Raw genomic sequence first — 19,334 nt, 5'->3', positions numbered from 1 at the left:
GAATCTTGATTTATTCCAGAATACTCAGTAGTTAAGAAGGATTTATTCAGTTTGTTAGTAGTTTCGTTCATTTGTTCACCGTGAGAGTTGGTTCAATAAATTGCTGATTGTTGATTTTAAAGTGTCAGGGACTTACATTTAACACTACAGCAGGTTACACCACTTATCACACTGACTTTACAGATTAAAGGGCAATGTGCCACTCTTTGGACGTTTCGGTTTGAGATCTTGGAGAGACTGTGTTGCCTCCTTCTTCCCAGGGATGGTTAACAAGTCATTTAACGTATTGATTCTGCTCTGCCATTCAATCATGGCTGATATGTTTCTTAACCCCATTTTCCCTGTAACCTTTGAGCCCCTTGATACTCAAGAATGAGTGAATGGTGGAGCAGACTCAATGGGCTGAATGGCCTAATTTCACTTCCTGTGGTGTCACAGTTTCTCGTCAGCCCTTTCGTTTCTTGGTCCAGAAAGCGTTATTGTTGACTTGTGAAGTTGGGGAAGTTCTGGAGTTTACAGGTGCACACCATGCTCCTCTCTGCCTCCTCCTCAGCCTTCAAGTAAAGGGAAGACCTTTCAGAACAGAGATAAGGAAACTTCAGAAAGAGAGTGGTGTATCTATGGAATTCACTGTCCCAGAAGGCTGAGGAGGCCAGATCATTGAATATATATAAGATAGGATAACTAGGTTCTTGAGTATCAAGAGGATCAAAGGTTACGGGGAGAATGGGGTTGAGAAACTTATCAGCCATGATTGAATGGTGGAGCAGACTCAATGGGCTGAAGGCATAATTTCTGCTGCTATAGCCTTATGATATGCTGATGTGTGGAGGGGTGAGGATGGGGGAAAAGAGATAAAGAGGGGATTACAATTAAGGTGAAGCTGGATACAGATACACAGGAAATACACGAATTGTACGATAAATTTCAGACCACATAGAAACACTAGCATAGAGAGGGATCTGACTATATAGATCTCCAAAAGTGGCAACACAGGCGGGTAACGTGATTAAGAAGGCATACACCACGTTTGCCTTGAGTGTAAGAGTTAGCGAGTTATGTTACAGCTATTTATTCCGGTCACATTCAGAATATTGCGTGCAGTTCTGGTCGCCACACTACTGGAAGGACGTGGATGCTCTGGGGAGAGGGTATAGAGAAGGTTCACTGGGATGTTGCCTGGTCGGGAGGTCTCATTATGAGAAGAGATGGGATAAACCTGGATTATTTTCACTGTAAAGATGGAGGTGGAGGGATGACCTCAACAAAATGATGAGACACACAGATTGGCTGGACGGGGGCGGCATGGTGGCTCAATCATTAGCACTGATGCGTCACAGTGCCAGGGAAACTGGTTCGATTTCAGTCTCAGGTGACTGTCTGTGTGGAGTTTGCACATTCTCCCTGTGTCGATATGGCTTTCCTCCGGTTTCCTCTCACAATCCAAATGTGTAGGTTAAGTTGGATTGTCTATGCTTAAATTGTCCCACAGTGTTCAGGAATGTGAAATTTAGGTACATTAGTCAGGGGGTAAATGTCGAGTAATAGGGGTAGGGAAATGGTTCTGTGCGGATTATTCTTTGGATGTTTGGTGTTGGGCCAGATAGTCTGTTAGATACTCAGGGTGGAAAAGTCAACTACAAGAGGGCACAGGTTCAAGGTGAGAGGGGGACAGTCTGGGGGAGAATTGAAAGGGAAGATTTTTCACACAGTTGGATGGTGGATGCCTGGAATTCACTGCCAGTGGATGTAGTGGAAAGAGGCACGTTAGCAACACTTAAGGTGTATCTGGATAGACACATGAATGGGAGGTGAATACAGGGACAGAAACCACGCATCGGTAATAAATAGAAAGGTCTAAGTTAGGATTAAGAATTGGCACAGGCTTGGGTGGGGAGGGGGTAGGGGGTAAAGTGAACTTTCTAAAAGCAGGCAATACCTGTATGCTGATGAAGGGGCGGGTGGAGGCTCAGGTGGAGCATAAACACTGACAGAGGCCAATTGGATCGACTGTGCTGGAGACTGAATGGGACAGAGACAAATGTATCTATTTCAGATCGACCTGCACTTCAGCCGCTTCTGTGGACTGTTTCCGTAGGGAAGGTGCAATCCCAGGTTCAGAGAGCGTCAGCCCCCACTAGAAGTAAAGTGGGTGAGAGCACAGCCAGTCAGCATAAAGGAACCCCTTACCCTTCCCACTTCACCCACTAAACAGGGTACAAGATGTGACTCTCAGCAATGGTAACAGCAGAATCCAACCCGAATCCCTGCGCCATCTCACTTGTGAAGTTGCTGGTGTCTCCACAAGTTGCACGACTGGGTGAAGCCCTTCCCACACACTGGACAGGTGAATGGCCTCTCCTTGGTGTGGATGTGCTGGTGTTTGCGCAGGGTGGAGGAATCGCACAAGTCATTGCTCCACATGGGACAGGTGAACGGCTTCTCCCCAGTGTGGATGCAGAAGGTGAGCAGCAGGTGATACGACCGGGTGTAGCCCTTTCTGTACACGGAGCAGGAAAACGGTTTCTCCCCGGTGTGGATCCGCTGGTGCAGCAGCAGGTGGTGTGACTAGTGAAGCCCTGCCCACACACGGGGCAGATGAACGGGTTCTTGCTGGTGTGGACACACTGGTGGGCCAGGGGGTGGTGTAACTGAGTGAAGCCTTTCCTGCACTGAGTGCAGGTGAACAGTCACTGCCCCGTGTGCAAACGCCGATAAATCTCCAGCGCAGATGGCAAAGGGAAACCATTCCCACACTCCCCACATTTCCACGGTTTCTCCATGGTGCAGGTGCCCTCATCTGTCTCAGACCTTAACAATCAGTTGAAAACTCGCTCACGCTCACAGCCTGTGTGTGGTGTTACTGAAGAACCCGCTGATAATTGGAACACTCTCATTCAGTCTGTAAAGCTTGTTCCAGTCACTACTCTGGTGTGTGGGTATGGGAGACTCTGAGTTTCCAGTCACACTGACGTTTAAAACCTAACAAAGCAGACAGACCTTCTCCCCTTTGTTTACAAGGCCATCAATATCCACGTCCTTGTGAATCAAGTGACTGTCAGACTTTGATGTGAGGTTTGGTCTGAGATTTCTGCCGCCAAATTCTTCTCTTGTAATATTCCTGTGAAGTGATTGCAAAGGTCATCACAGTCAGTCCATGATAGAAAATATGAACGTAATTCTAGTTACTGTGGAACATTCTTTCCTCTCAATCCCAAAGATCTTTGTGTAGATCTATATGTAACTGTAAACCAACATGGTTATGGGGCAGACTGCAGACCTCCACGAAGAGTTCATATGGACTCAAGTTGCTAAATGGACCTCTGTAGTGCAGTATTGACACTCTTACTGAAGATCTACGATATGCTGCAGTATGATATTACAAGCCCAGAAACAACTGCAAATCAGACAAGGTCCTTTCAGAAGTTGGACCATGAACTTCTGAAGCTGCTGCTGCTCTTCCTCTCTCTCTGAATGAAGATTGATCTTCACCCAGACTGCAACTTCCTTCCTCTGCCCAAATATTTGTGAACACAGCCCTTTTTTTGAAGGATGGCATGTTTCCTGATTATCACAATTAAAGGGGTCTTCCCCCTGATATGCAAAGGGGCAGTCAGTCAAGGGAGGACAGGGTCCCATCTTGCGTTGTTGTGTGGAATCTGTGACAGCTGCAACAATTCATCCCAACTGCTGTACTCAGTGCTCTGACTGATGAAAGCAAGCATGCCGAAAGTCTTCTTCACCGCCCTATCTACCCATGACTCCACTTTCTAGGAGCTATGAACCTGCACCCCTACATCTCTTGGTTTCAAATACTGCATATGAAACAGATTCGGTGGCTGTTGGTATGTGTGCTTATCTCGACTCTAATTTGGTATTTTATACTGAATGCCATGACTGATGAAGGCCAGTGTGCCAAAAAATTTCTACCTGTGACTCCATTTTCAGAGAACTGTGAACCTGTACTCCAAGATCCTTCTGTTCCACTACACTCCTTAAGGTCCTGCCATTCACCATGAAATTCCTACCTTGATTTGACTATACAAAATGGAAGACCTCACACTTATCTATATTAAACTCCATTTGCCATTAACCTTAAACCTATGCCCTCTAATTTTGGACTCCCCCACCCCAAGAGAAAAGACGTTGCCTATTTACCCTACCCACGCCCCTCATGATTTTAATAAATGTCTGAAATGTCACTCCTCAGCCTCCAAAGCTCCAGGGAAAATAGCCCCAGTCTATTCAGCCTCTTCCTGTAGCTCAAACCGTCCCACCCCGGCAGCATCCTTGTAAATGTTTTCTGAACCCTTTCAAGTTTCACAACACCCTTCCTGTAGCAGAAAGCACAGAATTGCATGCAGTATTGCAACAATGATGGAATCAATGTCCTCTCTGAAGAGGATTTTAAAACAATATTTATAACTACAAGCAAATCAAGTTAGTTGGGCATGACTTTCCCATAGCAGTTTATTTTGGTTGTCCTTCATTAATCTATGTTTTATAATATATATGAAAATATTTTGAGGGATGCAATTGTTGCTTGAACGTCCAACATTTGCTCACCATCCCTCGTGGCCTTTGGACCAAGCAATTGGCTACATGCTAGAAGGCAGTTGAGTGTCAACCACATTGTAGTAGGTCTGGAGTCACATGATGTGAGCGTGCACAGACGTGCGTAGGGTTTTGAATGGTAGATTTCCCTCCCTTAATGAACACTTTCACGACAATCAGTAATGATTAGACAAAAGCAACAGTTCTGGCAGCATCTATGAGGAGACGACAGTGTTACTGTTTTGAGTCCGGTGGCCCTTCAAAATTAGGCTGGATTCAAAACACTAAACTGTTTTCTTTCCACAGATGCTGCCAGACCTGCTGTGATTCCCCAGCAATTGTGCCTTTTGTTGCTGATCTCCAACATCTGTAATTCATTGTCTTAGCCAATAATGGTTTCCTGGTTGCCAGTACTGAGACAAACTCTCACTTCCAGATCTTTTTATTCATTGAAATTAAAGTCCACTAGCATCCATGATGGGATTTTAATTTTTGTTCTCAGAAGACAGATCTCTGGGCTACTTAACCAGTATCACTAGATCACAATCTTCCCTTCACTGACAGTGATATTGACAATTTTGTCCTGAATATTTTACTTTATTCATTCATGGAACGTGACACTTTGTCTCCCAAAACAAACCAAGTGCCAATTCAGAGGGCAGTTAAGAGTCAACCACATGACTTTTGATCAAGAGTGACACATTCACCAAACTGGGAAAGGACTGAAGATTTCCTTCCTTTAAAAAAAGGTTATTAGTGAACAAGATCGGTACTTATGACAATTGATAAGATCACCAAAGCAGCGATAAGCTTTATACTCCAGATACATAAATTGATTTCAAATTGCATCGGGGCCATAGCAGTATCAATTTGAAACTCCAGATGTTAAATCCAGTAACAATTCCCAAATGCCACCAACTCCCTACAATCTCTAGGCTTCCCAAAACTGACTGGTCTGTAATTGCCAGTTGTATCCTTTTCCTCATTACTATTTACTATTCAATTCAGCCCATTGAGTTGACTCTGCCATTTATTCAGATCATGATTATTCTGGCAAACATTTACTCCACTTTCCTGCCATTGTCCCATAATCCTCAATTCACTTACTGATATATAAAAAAACTATCTCAGCCTTGAATGCAACCCAGGCTCAACAGCACTCTGTCGTATCAAGTTCCACAGATTACTGCCCTCAGGAGAAATCCCAATCTGTCCTAAAAATGCAATCTCTTATTTGGAAGTTACTTCCTCTGGTCCCAGACTCACTCACTTTTCCACATCTAGCCTGTCAAGTCTCCTCAGAATCTTGTACGTGACAATAAGTTACCTCTAATTCTTCTAACTTCTAATAAGCACAGGCCCAACCTATTCAGTTCTCCTCATAAGACATTCTTTCCATACCTGATATCATCATGGTCAACTTTCTCTGGACTGCCTCCAATACCAATATATCCTTCCTCAGGTAAAGGGCCCTAAACTGTTCACAGTATTCAGTTGTGGCCTGACTAAGACCTTAAATAGGTTTACTATAACCTTCCTACATTTATACTCTATTGAAAAGGCCAACCTCCCATTTGCCCCCCTATTACTCACTGAAATTGGATGAAGACATTCGTGGACGTGATTCCAAATCCCTCTATTCTAAACTTTTCTCCATTTAATATTCAGTTCTTCACCTCCTGACAAACTGCATTACCTCATTTTCCCATCTGCCAAGCTTTCACTCATTTGCTGAACCTGTCTATATCCCTCTCCAGATATCTAATGTCATCCTCACCACCTGCTTTCACATCAACTGTCTCTTCTGCAAACTTAGCAATAGTACATTCACTTTACTTATCCAAGTAATTCATATATATATTGTAAATAATGTTGACCCTAGCGCTGATCCCTGTGGTACACCACTAGTTACAAGTTGCTATCCTGATCATGCCCCTTACCACAACTGTGGCAGTTAGCCAATCCTCTTTCCATGCTAACATACAGTCTCCAACACCCTGGACTCTTTGATTATTTCATGAGATGTGAATATCATTGACTGTGCCAACAACTCTTCCCAAATTGTCCTTGAAAAGGTGGTGTTGAGCTGCCTCTTAAATTGCTTCACAAATATGACGTGGACTACCACAATGTTTAGGAGTGAGTTCTAGCATTTTGGTCAATAACAGAAGTAATGCGATATATTCCGCAGTCGGAATGCTGTGCTCACACTTGTCTGTTCTTGGTGGTTGAGGTCATGGATTGGAAGGTGGTTTTGAAGAACCACCACTCATGCAATCAAGCCAGACTGATAGATTGTGGCCCCAGACTCTGCCACTTTGACTTTCCTCATCAATCACCCTGGGCTCTTTGCTTACTATTTCACGAGATGTGAATATCATTGGCTGTGCCAACAACTCTTCCCAAACTGACCTGCCTCTTAAATTGCTTCACAAATATGATGTGGATTGCAACAATGTTCAGGAGTGAGTTCCAGCATTTTGGTCAATAACAAAGAAACAATGCGATATATCTTGCAGTCGGAATCCTGTGTTCACACTTGTCTGTTCTTGGTAATTGAGGTCATGGCTTGGAAGGTGCTTTTGAAGAACCACCACTCATGCAATCAAGTCAGACTGATAGATTGTGGCCCCAGACACTGCCATTTGATTTTCCTCATCAATCTACATTCTTTCCAGCCATGTTTCAGTCTCAAACTGCCACGCAATGCCTTTCGATACGGCTTAAAGGTAAGAATACACAAGATAATCAATCGTAGTTTGGGTTGTATAAATCTTAGCCTGCCAGAATTACTTTCTTAGACTTTAATTAGACTTTAATTGGCTGCATGAAATGGTTTGTTGGTCAGACTTGAATCATCATGCTCAAAGGAGACAATGCGAATAATATCATTAAACTCCTCTTTTTGTTAAAAAAGGACAAGCTCTTGATTTATTTTTACAACTTACTGGTATTCACACCTGCACATTCAATGTCAAACTCAGACATCATAAATGAAATTACACCATTAATTTTGTTTTACAACACTCCAACAGATTAATTAATAATACACAGTGAATACCAAGGCTGATTAATGTGAAATTAAAATTTGACTAAAAAGCATGTAAAATCAAGATGTGAGATAACAAATGGGGGAAGGGCAGAAGGTAAGAAATGCAGCATCACAGAAGGTGCTCCTCCAGGGAGTGTATTTTACCAACTACAACTGCTCAATATAAACAAACACTCTGACATGATCCTCCGGTTTTAATGTAAACCATAGCCCCATACAGTAGGTACCATTTAAATAAGTTAATAGATACAAGCCTTGAGCAAATCCAGCCTCCAGCCGGACCCCCCGCTTCTTGGAGCTCGGACCTTCCTCCAGCTCCGGGGGGTTGTTGAGCTCCTGGGCTCCGGCCGCCGCCGAAGAAGCCGCGGGCGCCGGCTCTCTCTCCTCCACCGCCGACATTTTTAATTTGTTTTCTCGTTCACCCGGTAACCGTCACCTCCCCCTTCCCGGGCCCCGGAAATTATACAAAAATAAACAATAAACCCCACCGGGGACTGTCTCCTTTTCTTCACAACTTTTGTTTGAAAAGTTCCGGCTTTAATTTGAAATGTATTTTAAAGGTATTTTCTGAGGTAAACGATGCCTGTCTGCCCCCCTCCCTCCGTCAGAAACCGCCCGCTGAGTCGATGAGAAAACCGCAGCCTCGCGCCGCCATCTTTGTTTTGCTTCTTCTTTCCGTCTCCTCCTTCAGTGACGTGCGTCATCCGCGCTCCCTCCAATCAGAGCACACCTTACTCCACCTGACCAATGGCGGCCGGCTTTGCAGTCAAAAAGGAAGCCACAACCTGGAATGTCGCTCTCCGATTCGTCCGCACCGACCGCAGCCTTTGGGATTGGTGGAGAGGTTCACAGGCCCTTCACTGTCCCCGCCCCTTTACTACAATGGACTCGAGGGGTTCAGGAGGAAGGTGTTCTCACTCATTCATTCAAAAGGAGATGGGCTCAATTTACTGTAATGGGCTGTGGGGATACAGGGGTCATGTCTCATCTTGAGGAGGAAGGTGTTTCCTCTCATTCAACAGAAGAGGACCTATTTACTACAGAGGGTTTTTTTTGTGATGCAGCTGTAGTCTCCCATAGAGCCCTGAGGCTCAGGTTTAAATCCCACTGCTCCAGTCTGTGTAATAACATACTCAATGTTTTTCAGTCATAAGTCACACAACTATAGTCCAACACGTCTATTTGAAATCGCACGCGCTTGGAGCGTAGCCTCTTCATCAGGTGAAGACATGGAAAACAAAACGTGCAGGAAAGAGAATTCAGATAAATGATCAGCCATGGATGGTGATGAAAGACAGAGCATCTCAACAGTCAATTACCTATTCCCATTCCTATTTCTGATCTTCTTAATACATGACAGGTTGTATATTTTCCAAACATTAATTTTATTTCCATGGTTTAAAAATGAATATTTAAGAATGGTCAGTTTATTTTTTCTCACTTGAGCACATTATGACCCACAACTATTTCGATCCCACTGTTAATATCATTGCCCCTCTCATGAGATATCAGAGGAACAATTGATAAACAAAATTTGACACTGAGTCACTCGAGTAGACACTTGAACAGAGAAAGCGCCCGACAGATTTTGGGAATCTTAAGGTTATTGAAGTGAAATGTTAAGAAGAGCAGGTGAACACCCCCAATAAGGGAACTCACCTGACTGACCTAATTATAATCACCACAGTATCCAGTGCTCCTCTTCACCGAACACTGATTACTTTCCTTTTCAGTTTAATGATCCAACTATCTTTTGAATGCCATAATTGAATCTGACTCCAACATTCTCTCTCGCAGACCATTCCAAAGGTCGAAGATTTTCAATCATTAATGAAATATGTTCTGGATGTCTCCCAAAACACCAATTCATATGGATCTTGCTTCAAATCATTTGCAGTAAGTTCTTCACATGGACAAATTTGCAGCTTAGAGCATTTGTTTAAATTTTATATCATATTGGGGTGGCACAGTGCTTGGCATTGCTACCTCACAGCACTAGGGACGCAGGTTCAATTCCAGCCTCAGGTGAGTGTCTGTATGGAGTTTGCATGTTCTCCCTGTCTGCATGGGTTTCCTTCCACAGTCCAAAGATGTGCAGGTTAGGTGGATTGACCATGCGAAATTGCTCTGTGATGTGTCGGTTCTGTGGATTAGTCATACTAAATGCAGGAGAATGGGATGATCCTGGGGTGGGATGATCTTTGGTGTGTCAGTGCAGGCTCAATGGGACAAATGGCCTCTTTCTGTACTGTCGGGATTTTATGTATCTCTGTCTGATTTCTTGCACATGCTACTTTCTGAAAGGGATATTTTACTGTCATGTTCAGTACTGCAGTCTTTATATTTTCATACATACCTCTAAATTAGGTTTGAATGAAATCCCCCCATTTCACTATTTTAGCTGCTAGTCCGCCCCCCACCCCTTCCATTACTTATTCATTTTTCCATTACCTGTGTTATGATCCCCTCTTTATATATATTATTGTAGACAGGCTAAATCTAGTTACCATGTCTCTAAAATATGAGATGAAATATAATCGCATACTTTGAGTCCATTACTACAGCTTGTTAAGGTCTCTTGACAAAGAGAACCCTTAATCCTGCATCCTTCAGTAGGATTATATGAGGATATCTGGTCAGCATGGATGAGTTGGATTAAATGGTTTGTTTCCATCCTGTGCCTCTCTATGACTATGACTATCGAATAAGGGCCAGGAGCAGGCTGGTGGGACTAGTTTAGTTGGGGATCATGTACTGAACGGTCTGTTTCCAGGCTGTATGACTGCACAGCCTTAAATGAATGGGGATCAATCCCAAAGAGATATTAAAGGTCTCGAGCACCACCTTAGGCACGTGTGGACACCTTCCAGATAACTGAGAGCAGTGGGGCACTGTGAAGTTCAGTACATCAGTTAGCCAGCAAGTTCTCTTCGGGAGACTTGTCTCGAGAAAGGAAGCGGTTTCCTGTCCCATCAACTGGATTGTGGATCAGTTTGGAGCAGGTCCTATATCTCTGACAACACAGGGGGACAGAGTCGGGAGTGTGGTGCTGGAAAAGCACAGCAGGTCAGGCAGCATCCAAGGAGCAGGAGAATTGACGTTTAGGGCATAAACCCTTCATCAGCAATGAGGCTTGTGGGCCGGGAGCGCTGAGAGATAAATGGAAGGGGTGGGGGGTGGTGTTGGGGAGAAGGTAGCTGAGAATGCGATAAGCAGATGAAGATGATTGGTCAGAGAGGAGGGTGGGGCGGATAGATGGGAAAGGTGATGGACAGGTCAAGAGGCCGAGTGGAGGCTTGGGGCTGTGAGAAGGTGGGAGGGGGGAAGAGGAGGAGGAGGAGGATACATGAGGAAACTTTTGAATTCCACATTGATCCCATGTGGTTACAGGGTCCCCGAGGTGGAATAAGAGGTGTTCTTCCTCCAGGCGTCAGGTGGTAAGGGTTTGGCGATGGAGACAGCCCAGGACCTCCATGATCTTGATGGAATGGGAGGGGAAGTTGAAGTGTTCAGCCACAGGGCGGTGGGGTTGATGGGTGTCCCAGAGTGGTTCTCTGAAACAATCCACAAGTTGGCGTCCTGTCTCTCCGACGTAGCGAAGACTACATTGGATGGAATGGATACAGTGGATGACACTGGTGGAGGTCGAGGTAAATTTCTGTCAGATGTGGAAGGATCCTTTGGGGCCTTGGATGGAGGTGAGAGGAGTGGTATGGACACGTTTTACACTTCCTGTGGTGGCGGGGAAGGGGCCGGGAGTGGGGTGTGGGCTGGTTGTGGGCGCATGGACCTGACGAGGGAGTCGCAGAGGAAATGGCCTCTCTGGAATGCTGGTAGGGGTGGGGAGAGAAAAATATACCTGGTGGTGGGGTCCGTTTGTAGGGAGCAGAGGCTGATGTGATGTATCCGGAGGTTGGTGGGGTGGAAGGTGAGGACGGTGGGGGTGGGTTCTGTCCTTGTTCCATTGGGGGGGGTGGGGTTCAAGGGCGGTGTTGCAGGATGTGGAGGAGATGTGCTGGAGGGCATTGTCAACCACGTGGGAAGAGAAATTGCGAACTTGGAAGGAGGAGGCCCTCTGGGATTTTCTACGGTGGAATTGGTCATCCTGGGAACAGATGCGGCAGAGGAATTGGTAATAAGCGATTGCCTTCTTACAGGAGGTGGGGTGGGAGGAGGGGGAACCTAGCCAGCTGTGGAGGTCGGTGGGCTTGTAGTAGATGTCCACAGTTAGTCAGTAGCCAAAGATAAAGAGGTCCTGGAAAGGGAGATGGTCCAGGTGAATTTGAGGTCAGGGTGAAAGGTGTTGATAAAGATGACGAACTGTTCAAACTCCTTGTGAGAGCATGAAGTGGCACCAATATGGTCATCGATGTACCGGAGGAACAGGTGTAGCTGAGGAAAATGGACTATTCCACGTACCCGACAAAGAGGCAGGCATAGCTGGGTCCCATGCGGGTGCCCATGGCTACCCCTTTAGTTTGGGACATTGGTTTGGATGCCATCTGAGGTTTGTGCGGATCACTTCAGTGGGAACATGCAGTCACGGGCTCAGTGAGCAGTACTGCAAGCAAAGCTCACAGAATCCTACAGGGAAACAGGCCCTTCAACCCAACAAGTCCACACCGACCCTCTGAAGAGTAACCCACCCAGACCCATTCCCCTACCCCATTAGTCTACATTACCCCCTAAACAATACACTGCACCTCCACATCCCTGAATACTCTGGGACAATTTAGCTTGGCTAATTCACTTGCTCATGTTTGGATTGTGGGAGCACCCAGAGGAAACCCTTGCAGACATGGGGGGAGAATGTACAAACTCCACAAAGACAGTCACCCTGAGGGTGGAATCGAACCCCGGTCCCTGGCGATGTGACACAGTGGCACTAATCACTGAGCTACTGTGCCGCCCGTGAGCCAACCTGGGGTTGGTGGAAGATGGGAGGGGTGTGGGGGTGCTGTCTAGCAGAAAACAAAGACTGACACTCCCCCTGCACCCACTGTCAGAACAGGCAGGAGGTTCAGTCCTGGGGGTGACCCTCATCAGCGTCGCCGGCGGAATCTGCTGGTGCCCCCTCTGGTGTCTCTGCAAGTTACTGGACGACGTGAACCTCCGACTGCACTTGGGGCAGGCAAACGGCCTCTCCCCGGAGTGGACCCGGTGGTGGTCCAGCAGGTCAGAGGAGCGTTTAAAGCCCTTCCCACACTCCGGGCAGGCGAATGGCCTCTCCCCGGTGTGGACGTACTGGTGCCTCAGCAGGGCAGGGGAATTACCGAAGGCCTTCCCACACTCAGAACAGCTGAAGGGCCTCTCCCCAGTGTGAACCCACCGGTGGGTCAACAGGTTGGCGGATTTGCTGAAGGCCTTCCCGCACTCAGGGCAGGGGAAGGATCTCACCCCAGTGTGGACCTGCTGGTGGGCCACAAGGGTAGAGGCCTGGGCAAAGCTCTTCTCACACTCGGGGCAGGAGAATGGTCTCTCCGCTATGTGGACCCACAAGTGGGCCATCAGGTTGGAGGAGCTGGTAAAACCCTTCCCACACTCGGGGCAGGGGAATGGCCTCTCCCCGGTGTGACTGCATCGATGAGTCTCCAGGGCAGATGGGAAACTGAAGCATTTCCCACAGTCGCCACACTTCCACGGTTTCTCCATGGGGCAGGATTCCTCGGGTTTCTCCATGGCTGAAGCTTCAGCCGCACACAATCGTGTGTACAGCCCCTCCCCGGTGTGAATTCCTCTTTCCAGGCCTTAAACTGTTTCTGGCTCCACACTCAGTGCACTGCAACAGTAGGGTCTCTCATCCAGTCCCACTGATGCTGAAAACGTTATGAAACAGGAACCAAAAAGCATTGCTCCATCTCACAGAATCATAGTTGAAAATCTTTGCTGTCCCAATGGATTGAGTGACTGTCAGACATTGATGTGAAAATTATGACTGCAGATGCTGGAGTTCAGAGTCGAAAAGTGTAGTGTTGGAAAAACACAGCAGGTCAGGCAGCATCTGAGGAGCAGGAGAGTCAAGCATAAGCTGTTGATTTTGAAACTTCGATCTTCAGATAGTCTGTAAAAAGAGATTATAAAAGTCAGCATTGTCAATCCAGGGGAGGTGGGGTCGGAATGACACAACAAGGTATTGACACCGACACCAGAAAGAAACTGAACATAGAGACGTGGCAAACGTTAGTGGCAAGCCAGAGTCAGAGAGAGACACAGCACAGAAACATACCCTTTGGTCCAACTCATCCATGTCAACCAGATATCCAAAATTAAACTAGCTCCATTTGCCAACATTTGGCCAATAACCCTCTAAACCCCTCCTATTCATATACCTATCCAGGTGCCTTTTAAATGTCATAATTGTACCAGCACCCACCACTTCCTCAGCAGCTTTGTACACACACCACCTTCTGCATGAAAACTTGCCCCTTAGGTCCGTTTCTAACAAATTGCTCTCCATCTAAACCTGTAGCACTATGGCAATCCCAGTCTATGTTTGAAAAGTTAAAATCCTAACAATAACCATCCTATTACTCTTAGAGGTAATTCAAATCTCCATACAAATTTGTTTCTCAATTTCCCACTGACCATGACGGTGTCTACAACACAATCCCAATAAGGTGATCATGCCTTTCTTATTTCTCAGTTCCAACCAAATAATCTTCCTGGATGTATTCCTAGGAATATCCTCCTTAAGTCCAACAGGAATACTATCCCTTATCAAAAACACCACTCCCTCTCATCTCTTGCCTCCCTTTCTATCCTTCCTGTAGCATTTGTATCCTGAAACATTAAGCTGCCAGTCCTGCCCATCCCTGAGCCACGTTTCTGTAATTGCTATGATATCATATCCCATCTTCCTAATTTTGCCCTGAGTTCAACTGCCTTCCCTGTTAGGCCTCTTGCAATGAAGTCAATGCAGTTTAATTTGTTAGTCCTACCTTGCTCTCTGCTTTGTCTCTTCCTAACCTGACTGTTTGACTTACTCCCTTTCCCAACTGTACCAGTCTCAGATTGATCTCTTTCCTCACTATTTCCCTGGGTACCTCCCCACGCACCCACCTTGCTCGTTTAATTCCTCCCGAGCAGCTCTTGCAAATTTCCCAGCCAGTATATTAGCTCTCTTCCAATATTCAGGTGCAATCTATCCTTCTTAAACAGGTCACATCTAATCCAGAAGAGATTCCAATGATCCAAAAATGTGAACCCTTCTCCCATTCACCAGCTCCTCAGCCATGCATTCATCTGCTCTATCCTCTCTATTCCAACCCTCACTAGCTCATAGCACTGGCAGTAATCCAGATTTTTCTTGACTCTAGGACCTCTTTTTTTAAAATTTGTGCCTGACTTTCTACACTTTCCCTTCAGAATCGCATCCTTTTCCCTTCCTATGTCATTGGTTCCAATGTGTACAATGACCTCCAACCGGTCCCTCTCTCTTTTGAGAACATTCTGCACCCTCTTGGAGACATCCTTGATCCTGGCACCAGGGAGGCGACACACCATTCTGATTTTTCGCTGCTAACCACAGAAGCGTCAGTTTGTACCTCTGACTAGAGAGCGCCTTATCACAATTGATCACTTGGAACCCAACGTACCCCTCATTGCATGAGAGCATGTCTCGAGACCAGAAACTTGGCTGTTCGTGCTACATTCCCTGAGAGACCATCACCCCCTACATTTTCCAAAACAGCAGACCTGTTTGAAATGGGGACAGCCACAGAAGACTCCTGCACTACCTGCCTACCCCTCCTACCTTTCCTGGAGTTAACCCATCTCCCTGATTGTAGCTGCGGCTTTTCTCCCTTCCTATCATTGCCAAACCATCATAGCTCCAGGTCTTGTAAATTCCTCATTACCTCGAACTGTCGCTGCAACTTATCCACACAATCCAATAGGATTTGCAAGCAAACACACTTCCTGCAGACATAATCACCAGTAACATGGATACTCTCCCTAATCTCCCACATCTGACAGGAAGAGCATATCACTCTCATAAAGGCCACCTTTGCTCCTTCACAATCTACAGACCCAGAAAATAGCACCGTCTTTTTGCTCTAAAAATGTGCTCTGGGCTAACACAGTACTTGTGGTTTATATTTTTAAAATTTAATCAAGAGACGGATGTCAGTAAAACATAATCAAGAAAGAATCCACTCCATTCACGACTGCAGACTTACAGCTGGGTTACACGTTAAAGACTATACACTTCTCTGTTCCTGTTCTGTGAGCTCCCCCACACAGGTTCCTCCATGGTCAGCTGTACATTTTGCTGTTCATTAACCTTTCCCAGATGCACTGCAATGTCCAGTAACTGTGCTGATTCCCTGCAATGTAAATTTCTTTTTCTCTCTCACTCATTTTGGACTCCTATCCCTGCCCCTTATAAACCTCTATAAGGTCATCTCTCACCCTCCTATGCTCCAGGGAAAACAGCCGCAGTCTTTTCAGCCTCTCCCTATAACTCAAACCCTCCAACTCTGGCAACAGCCTTGTAAATCATTTCCAAACTCTTTTAAAGTTTCACAACATCTTTCTAACATAAGAGACCAGAACTGAATGCAGTATTCCAAAAGTGCGCTAACTAATGTCATGTACAGCCATAACATGACTCCCAACTCCCGTACTCAATGCTCTGCTCAATAAATGCAAGCGCCACCAAACGCTTTCTTCACTACCGTGCCAACCTGTGACTCCAAGTTCACAGAACTACAAATCTGCACTCCATGGTCTCTTGATGCAGGAACACTCTCCACGGCCTTACCATTAAGTGTATAAATCCTGCCTTGATGTGCCTTTCCAAAATGCAATACCTCACATTTATCTAAATGAAACTTTATCTGCCACTCCTCGGCCCATCAGCCCATCCATTCAATTCTAATTTAGATTGAACTTTCTTTCCTCTCTTATTTCCTAAACGCTGAAAATCTCCATCCCACACATTCTCCCTCCATTCTCACTTTGCTGAACCTAATCCATGCTGTACCTCATCCTGAAGGGTCTGGTTTACGCTGATTTACAGCGCACGCTTGGGGGATCTAATTGAAACATACAGAATACTGATTGGCCTGGACAGGGTGGATGTTGGGGAGATGTCTCCATTGGTAGGAGAGACTAGGTCCCAAGGGCACAGCCTTAGAGTAAAGGGAAGACCTTTTAGAACGCAGATAAAGGGGAAACCTTTGTAGCCAGAGAGTGTGAAACCTATGGAATTCATTGCCACAGAGACTGTGTTGGGCAAGTCACTGAGTATATTCAAGACCGAGATAAATAGGTTCTTGTGTCTCAAGGATATTGAGGGTTGCGGGGAGAAAGCAAGAGAATGCGGTTGAGAAACTTGTCAGCCATGATTGAATGGTGGACCTGATTGGCTGAATGGCCTAATTTCTGCTCCTAGGTCTTATGGTCTCTTGTTGTCCTGGACATAGTGAGAGAGAACTGGGAGCAGGAGTAGGCCATTTGGTCTTTCAAGCCTGCACCAACATTGAACAGATCTGCACCAACATTGAACTGGATATGAATATACCTACATCTTGGTGGATAGGCTGGGACCTTTTTCACTGGAGCATAGGAGGTTGAGAGGTGATCTTATCAAGCTTTATAAAGTCATGAGGGGTATAGATGAGGTGAATGATGGGTCTCCTTTCCTTAGAGTGGGGGCTTCAAGGTTAGGGAGCAAATTTTGAAGGTGAGTGGAGAAAGATTTTAAAAAGACAGGAGGGACACTTTTGTTTTCCCATAGAGAATGGTCCGTATGTGGAATGAATATCCAGAGGAAGCGGGGATGCAGGTAGTTACAACGTTTAAAAGACATTTGGATAAGGACATGAATGGGAAAGGTTTGGAGGTGTTATGGACTAGGCCAGACCACTCAAAACATTCTTAAGCAGGCAGCACAGACCATAACTTTGCTATTTGTTTCACTAAGTGCACAGTGAAAATTACCCAAAGTTAGCTAGGTTGACTACCAGGATTTAAAACAGATAAATGTATTCACAAGAATGAAGAATGAAACACAAAGAACAGAATATAGAATACTCACAGAACTCATTCTATCTAAACTAGACTTAATTGTGATGTTCCTTTCTCGACACAGTCCACTGCTGAACTCACTCAAACAAGGCCTCAGCTTTCACAACAGATCACTTGTCTTTCATTATGCAGGTCACTTCGAAAACATAAAAGTTTGGGCCTGAGGTCTCATCTGTTGACGTGTAAACAAAAAAGGCGACCAATACCCTTTTCATTTCTGTACTCAACCATCCATTTGGGAGTCCGGGGCCATTTTACCACCACTCTGGAAAAAAAACAAGGACACAGTATCCTTGAGAAGAAGGACCAGCTTTTAGAAAAAGGACCAGCTTTGTGACAGAGGGATATGGGCCAAACACTGGCAGATGGGATTAGTTTAGTTTGCGAACATAGCATGGACTAGTTGGACTGAAGGGTCTATTTCTGTGCTGTATGATTCTGTAATGGTCTCAAAACCATTTTCTTGCCTTCCCCTATAAACATCCACTTCTTTGTTGTTCAAAAGTCAGATGACCTCCGCCTTGAATATATTCAATGACCACTCCCCCCACCAATTGCAGGAAGTCAACGCCATTTTTGAACTCAATTCCTCTTGCCTTGCTGACTGCTTGCTGCACCTGTCTGACAACTGGTGCAGAAGGACGCTGAGGTCCCTTTGTACATCCACACATCATTCCTGATGAAGGGCTCGTGCCCAAAACATCGACTCTCTGCTCCTTGGATGCTGCCTGACCTGCTGTGTTTTTCAAGCACCACACTTGATTCTGATTTCCAGCATCTGCAGTCCTCACTTTCTCCACATACTAATATATTATCATTTAAACCATGCACCTCCTTTCTGCCTTTTTTTAAAGCACTAGGCTTTAACTTTACATTGTGGTACTGCATTTGCTGTGCGTTTGCCAAGTGAGACACAGACGTGGACCAACTTTTCCAAAGTCTGTCCCCTCCCTCGATTTACTCCCTTTCCCTTCAGTTCGTGCAAGTTAGCAACTGAATCCCAGAACAAAAAAGAAATGAAAAAGTGGGTGAGAAAAGAAAAAGAGTGCCGTACCCACAGATGTTGGACAGAGTTGCAGTCTGGGGTGAAGCTCAATCTTCATTCAAACAGAGAGACAACCGCATCTTGAGAAACTCACAGCCCAACTTCCACATTCAGACAAAGAGGTTGTTCTGAATGGCAGGAGGACCAGGCTCCTTCCGGTCCTCCGGGTCTCACCATTGGTCCTTCAGAACGAAGGAGGTAAAAACAATGACTGCAGATGCTGGAAACCAGATTCTGGATTAGTGGTGCTTCAAGAGCACAGCAGTTCAGGCAGCATCCAACGAGCAGCGAAATCGACGTTTCGGGCAAAAGCCCTTCAAGCGCTGTTTCCGCGGACAGCGACGAGCATGCTCAGTGCTTTTGCTGACACCGCAGTACATGCGCAGTTGTCGCTGACACCGAGAAGCATGCGCAGTTGTTGCTGACACCAAGAAGCATGCGCAGTTGTCGCGGACACCGAGAAGCATGCGCAGTTGTTGCTGACGCCAAGAAGCATGCGCAGTTGTCGCGGACACCGAGAAGCATGCGCAGTATGCTCTGTGGAGGTGCTGGCGGAACTGACTGATTTTAAGCGTCCAAATGTCAATAGGAGAAAAAAAGCTGCAGCCACAATTTTATTTTTCCCTGTGGCTCGACATTTTATTCCTTTTGAAT

The 19,334-nt window shown here is 45.7% G+C and overlaps 1 protein-coding gene across 4 annotated transcripts in view; it reads right to left on the bottom strand.

The window, feature by feature from the left end:
* The window catches only part of LOC140460300 (uncharacterized), a 749,266-nt gene extending 730,219 nt beyond the window's left edge, over window positions 1–19,047 (bottom strand). For 2 of the 4 annotated variants that reach the window (XR_011953969.1, XR_011953968.1), the window contains exons 1-3: window positions 18,690–19,047; window positions 9,266–13,667; window positions 7,861–8,818 (exon numbers count right to left, since the gene is read on the bottom strand). Coding sequence is in view for 1 of the 4 variants with exons in the window: in XM_072554763.1 (XP_072410864.1) it covers window positions 12,353–13,285 (933 nt within the window). In the remaining 3 variants the exon portion in view is untranslated. Of the gene's footprint in view, window positions 1–7,856; window positions 8,819–8,967; window positions 13,668–18,689 lie in introns of those variants that run through there. The other 2 variants (XR_011953970.1, XM_072554763.1) reach the window with 2 other exon arrangements.
* Window positions 19,048–19,334: the final 287 nt, after the last annotated feature.

The sequence above is a fragment of the Chiloscyllium punctatum genome, chromosome 36 (assembly GCF_047496795.1).
Source record: "Chiloscyllium punctatum isolate Juve2018m chromosome 36, sChiPun1.3, whole genome shotgun sequence".
Taxonomy (NCBI): Eukaryota; Metazoa; Chordata; class Chondrichthyes; order Orectolobiformes; family Hemiscylliidae; genus Chiloscyllium; species Chiloscyllium punctatum.
The sequence above is the reverse complement of the archived record's forward strand: the minus strand, read 5'-3'. Positions and strand labels throughout refer to the sequence as shown.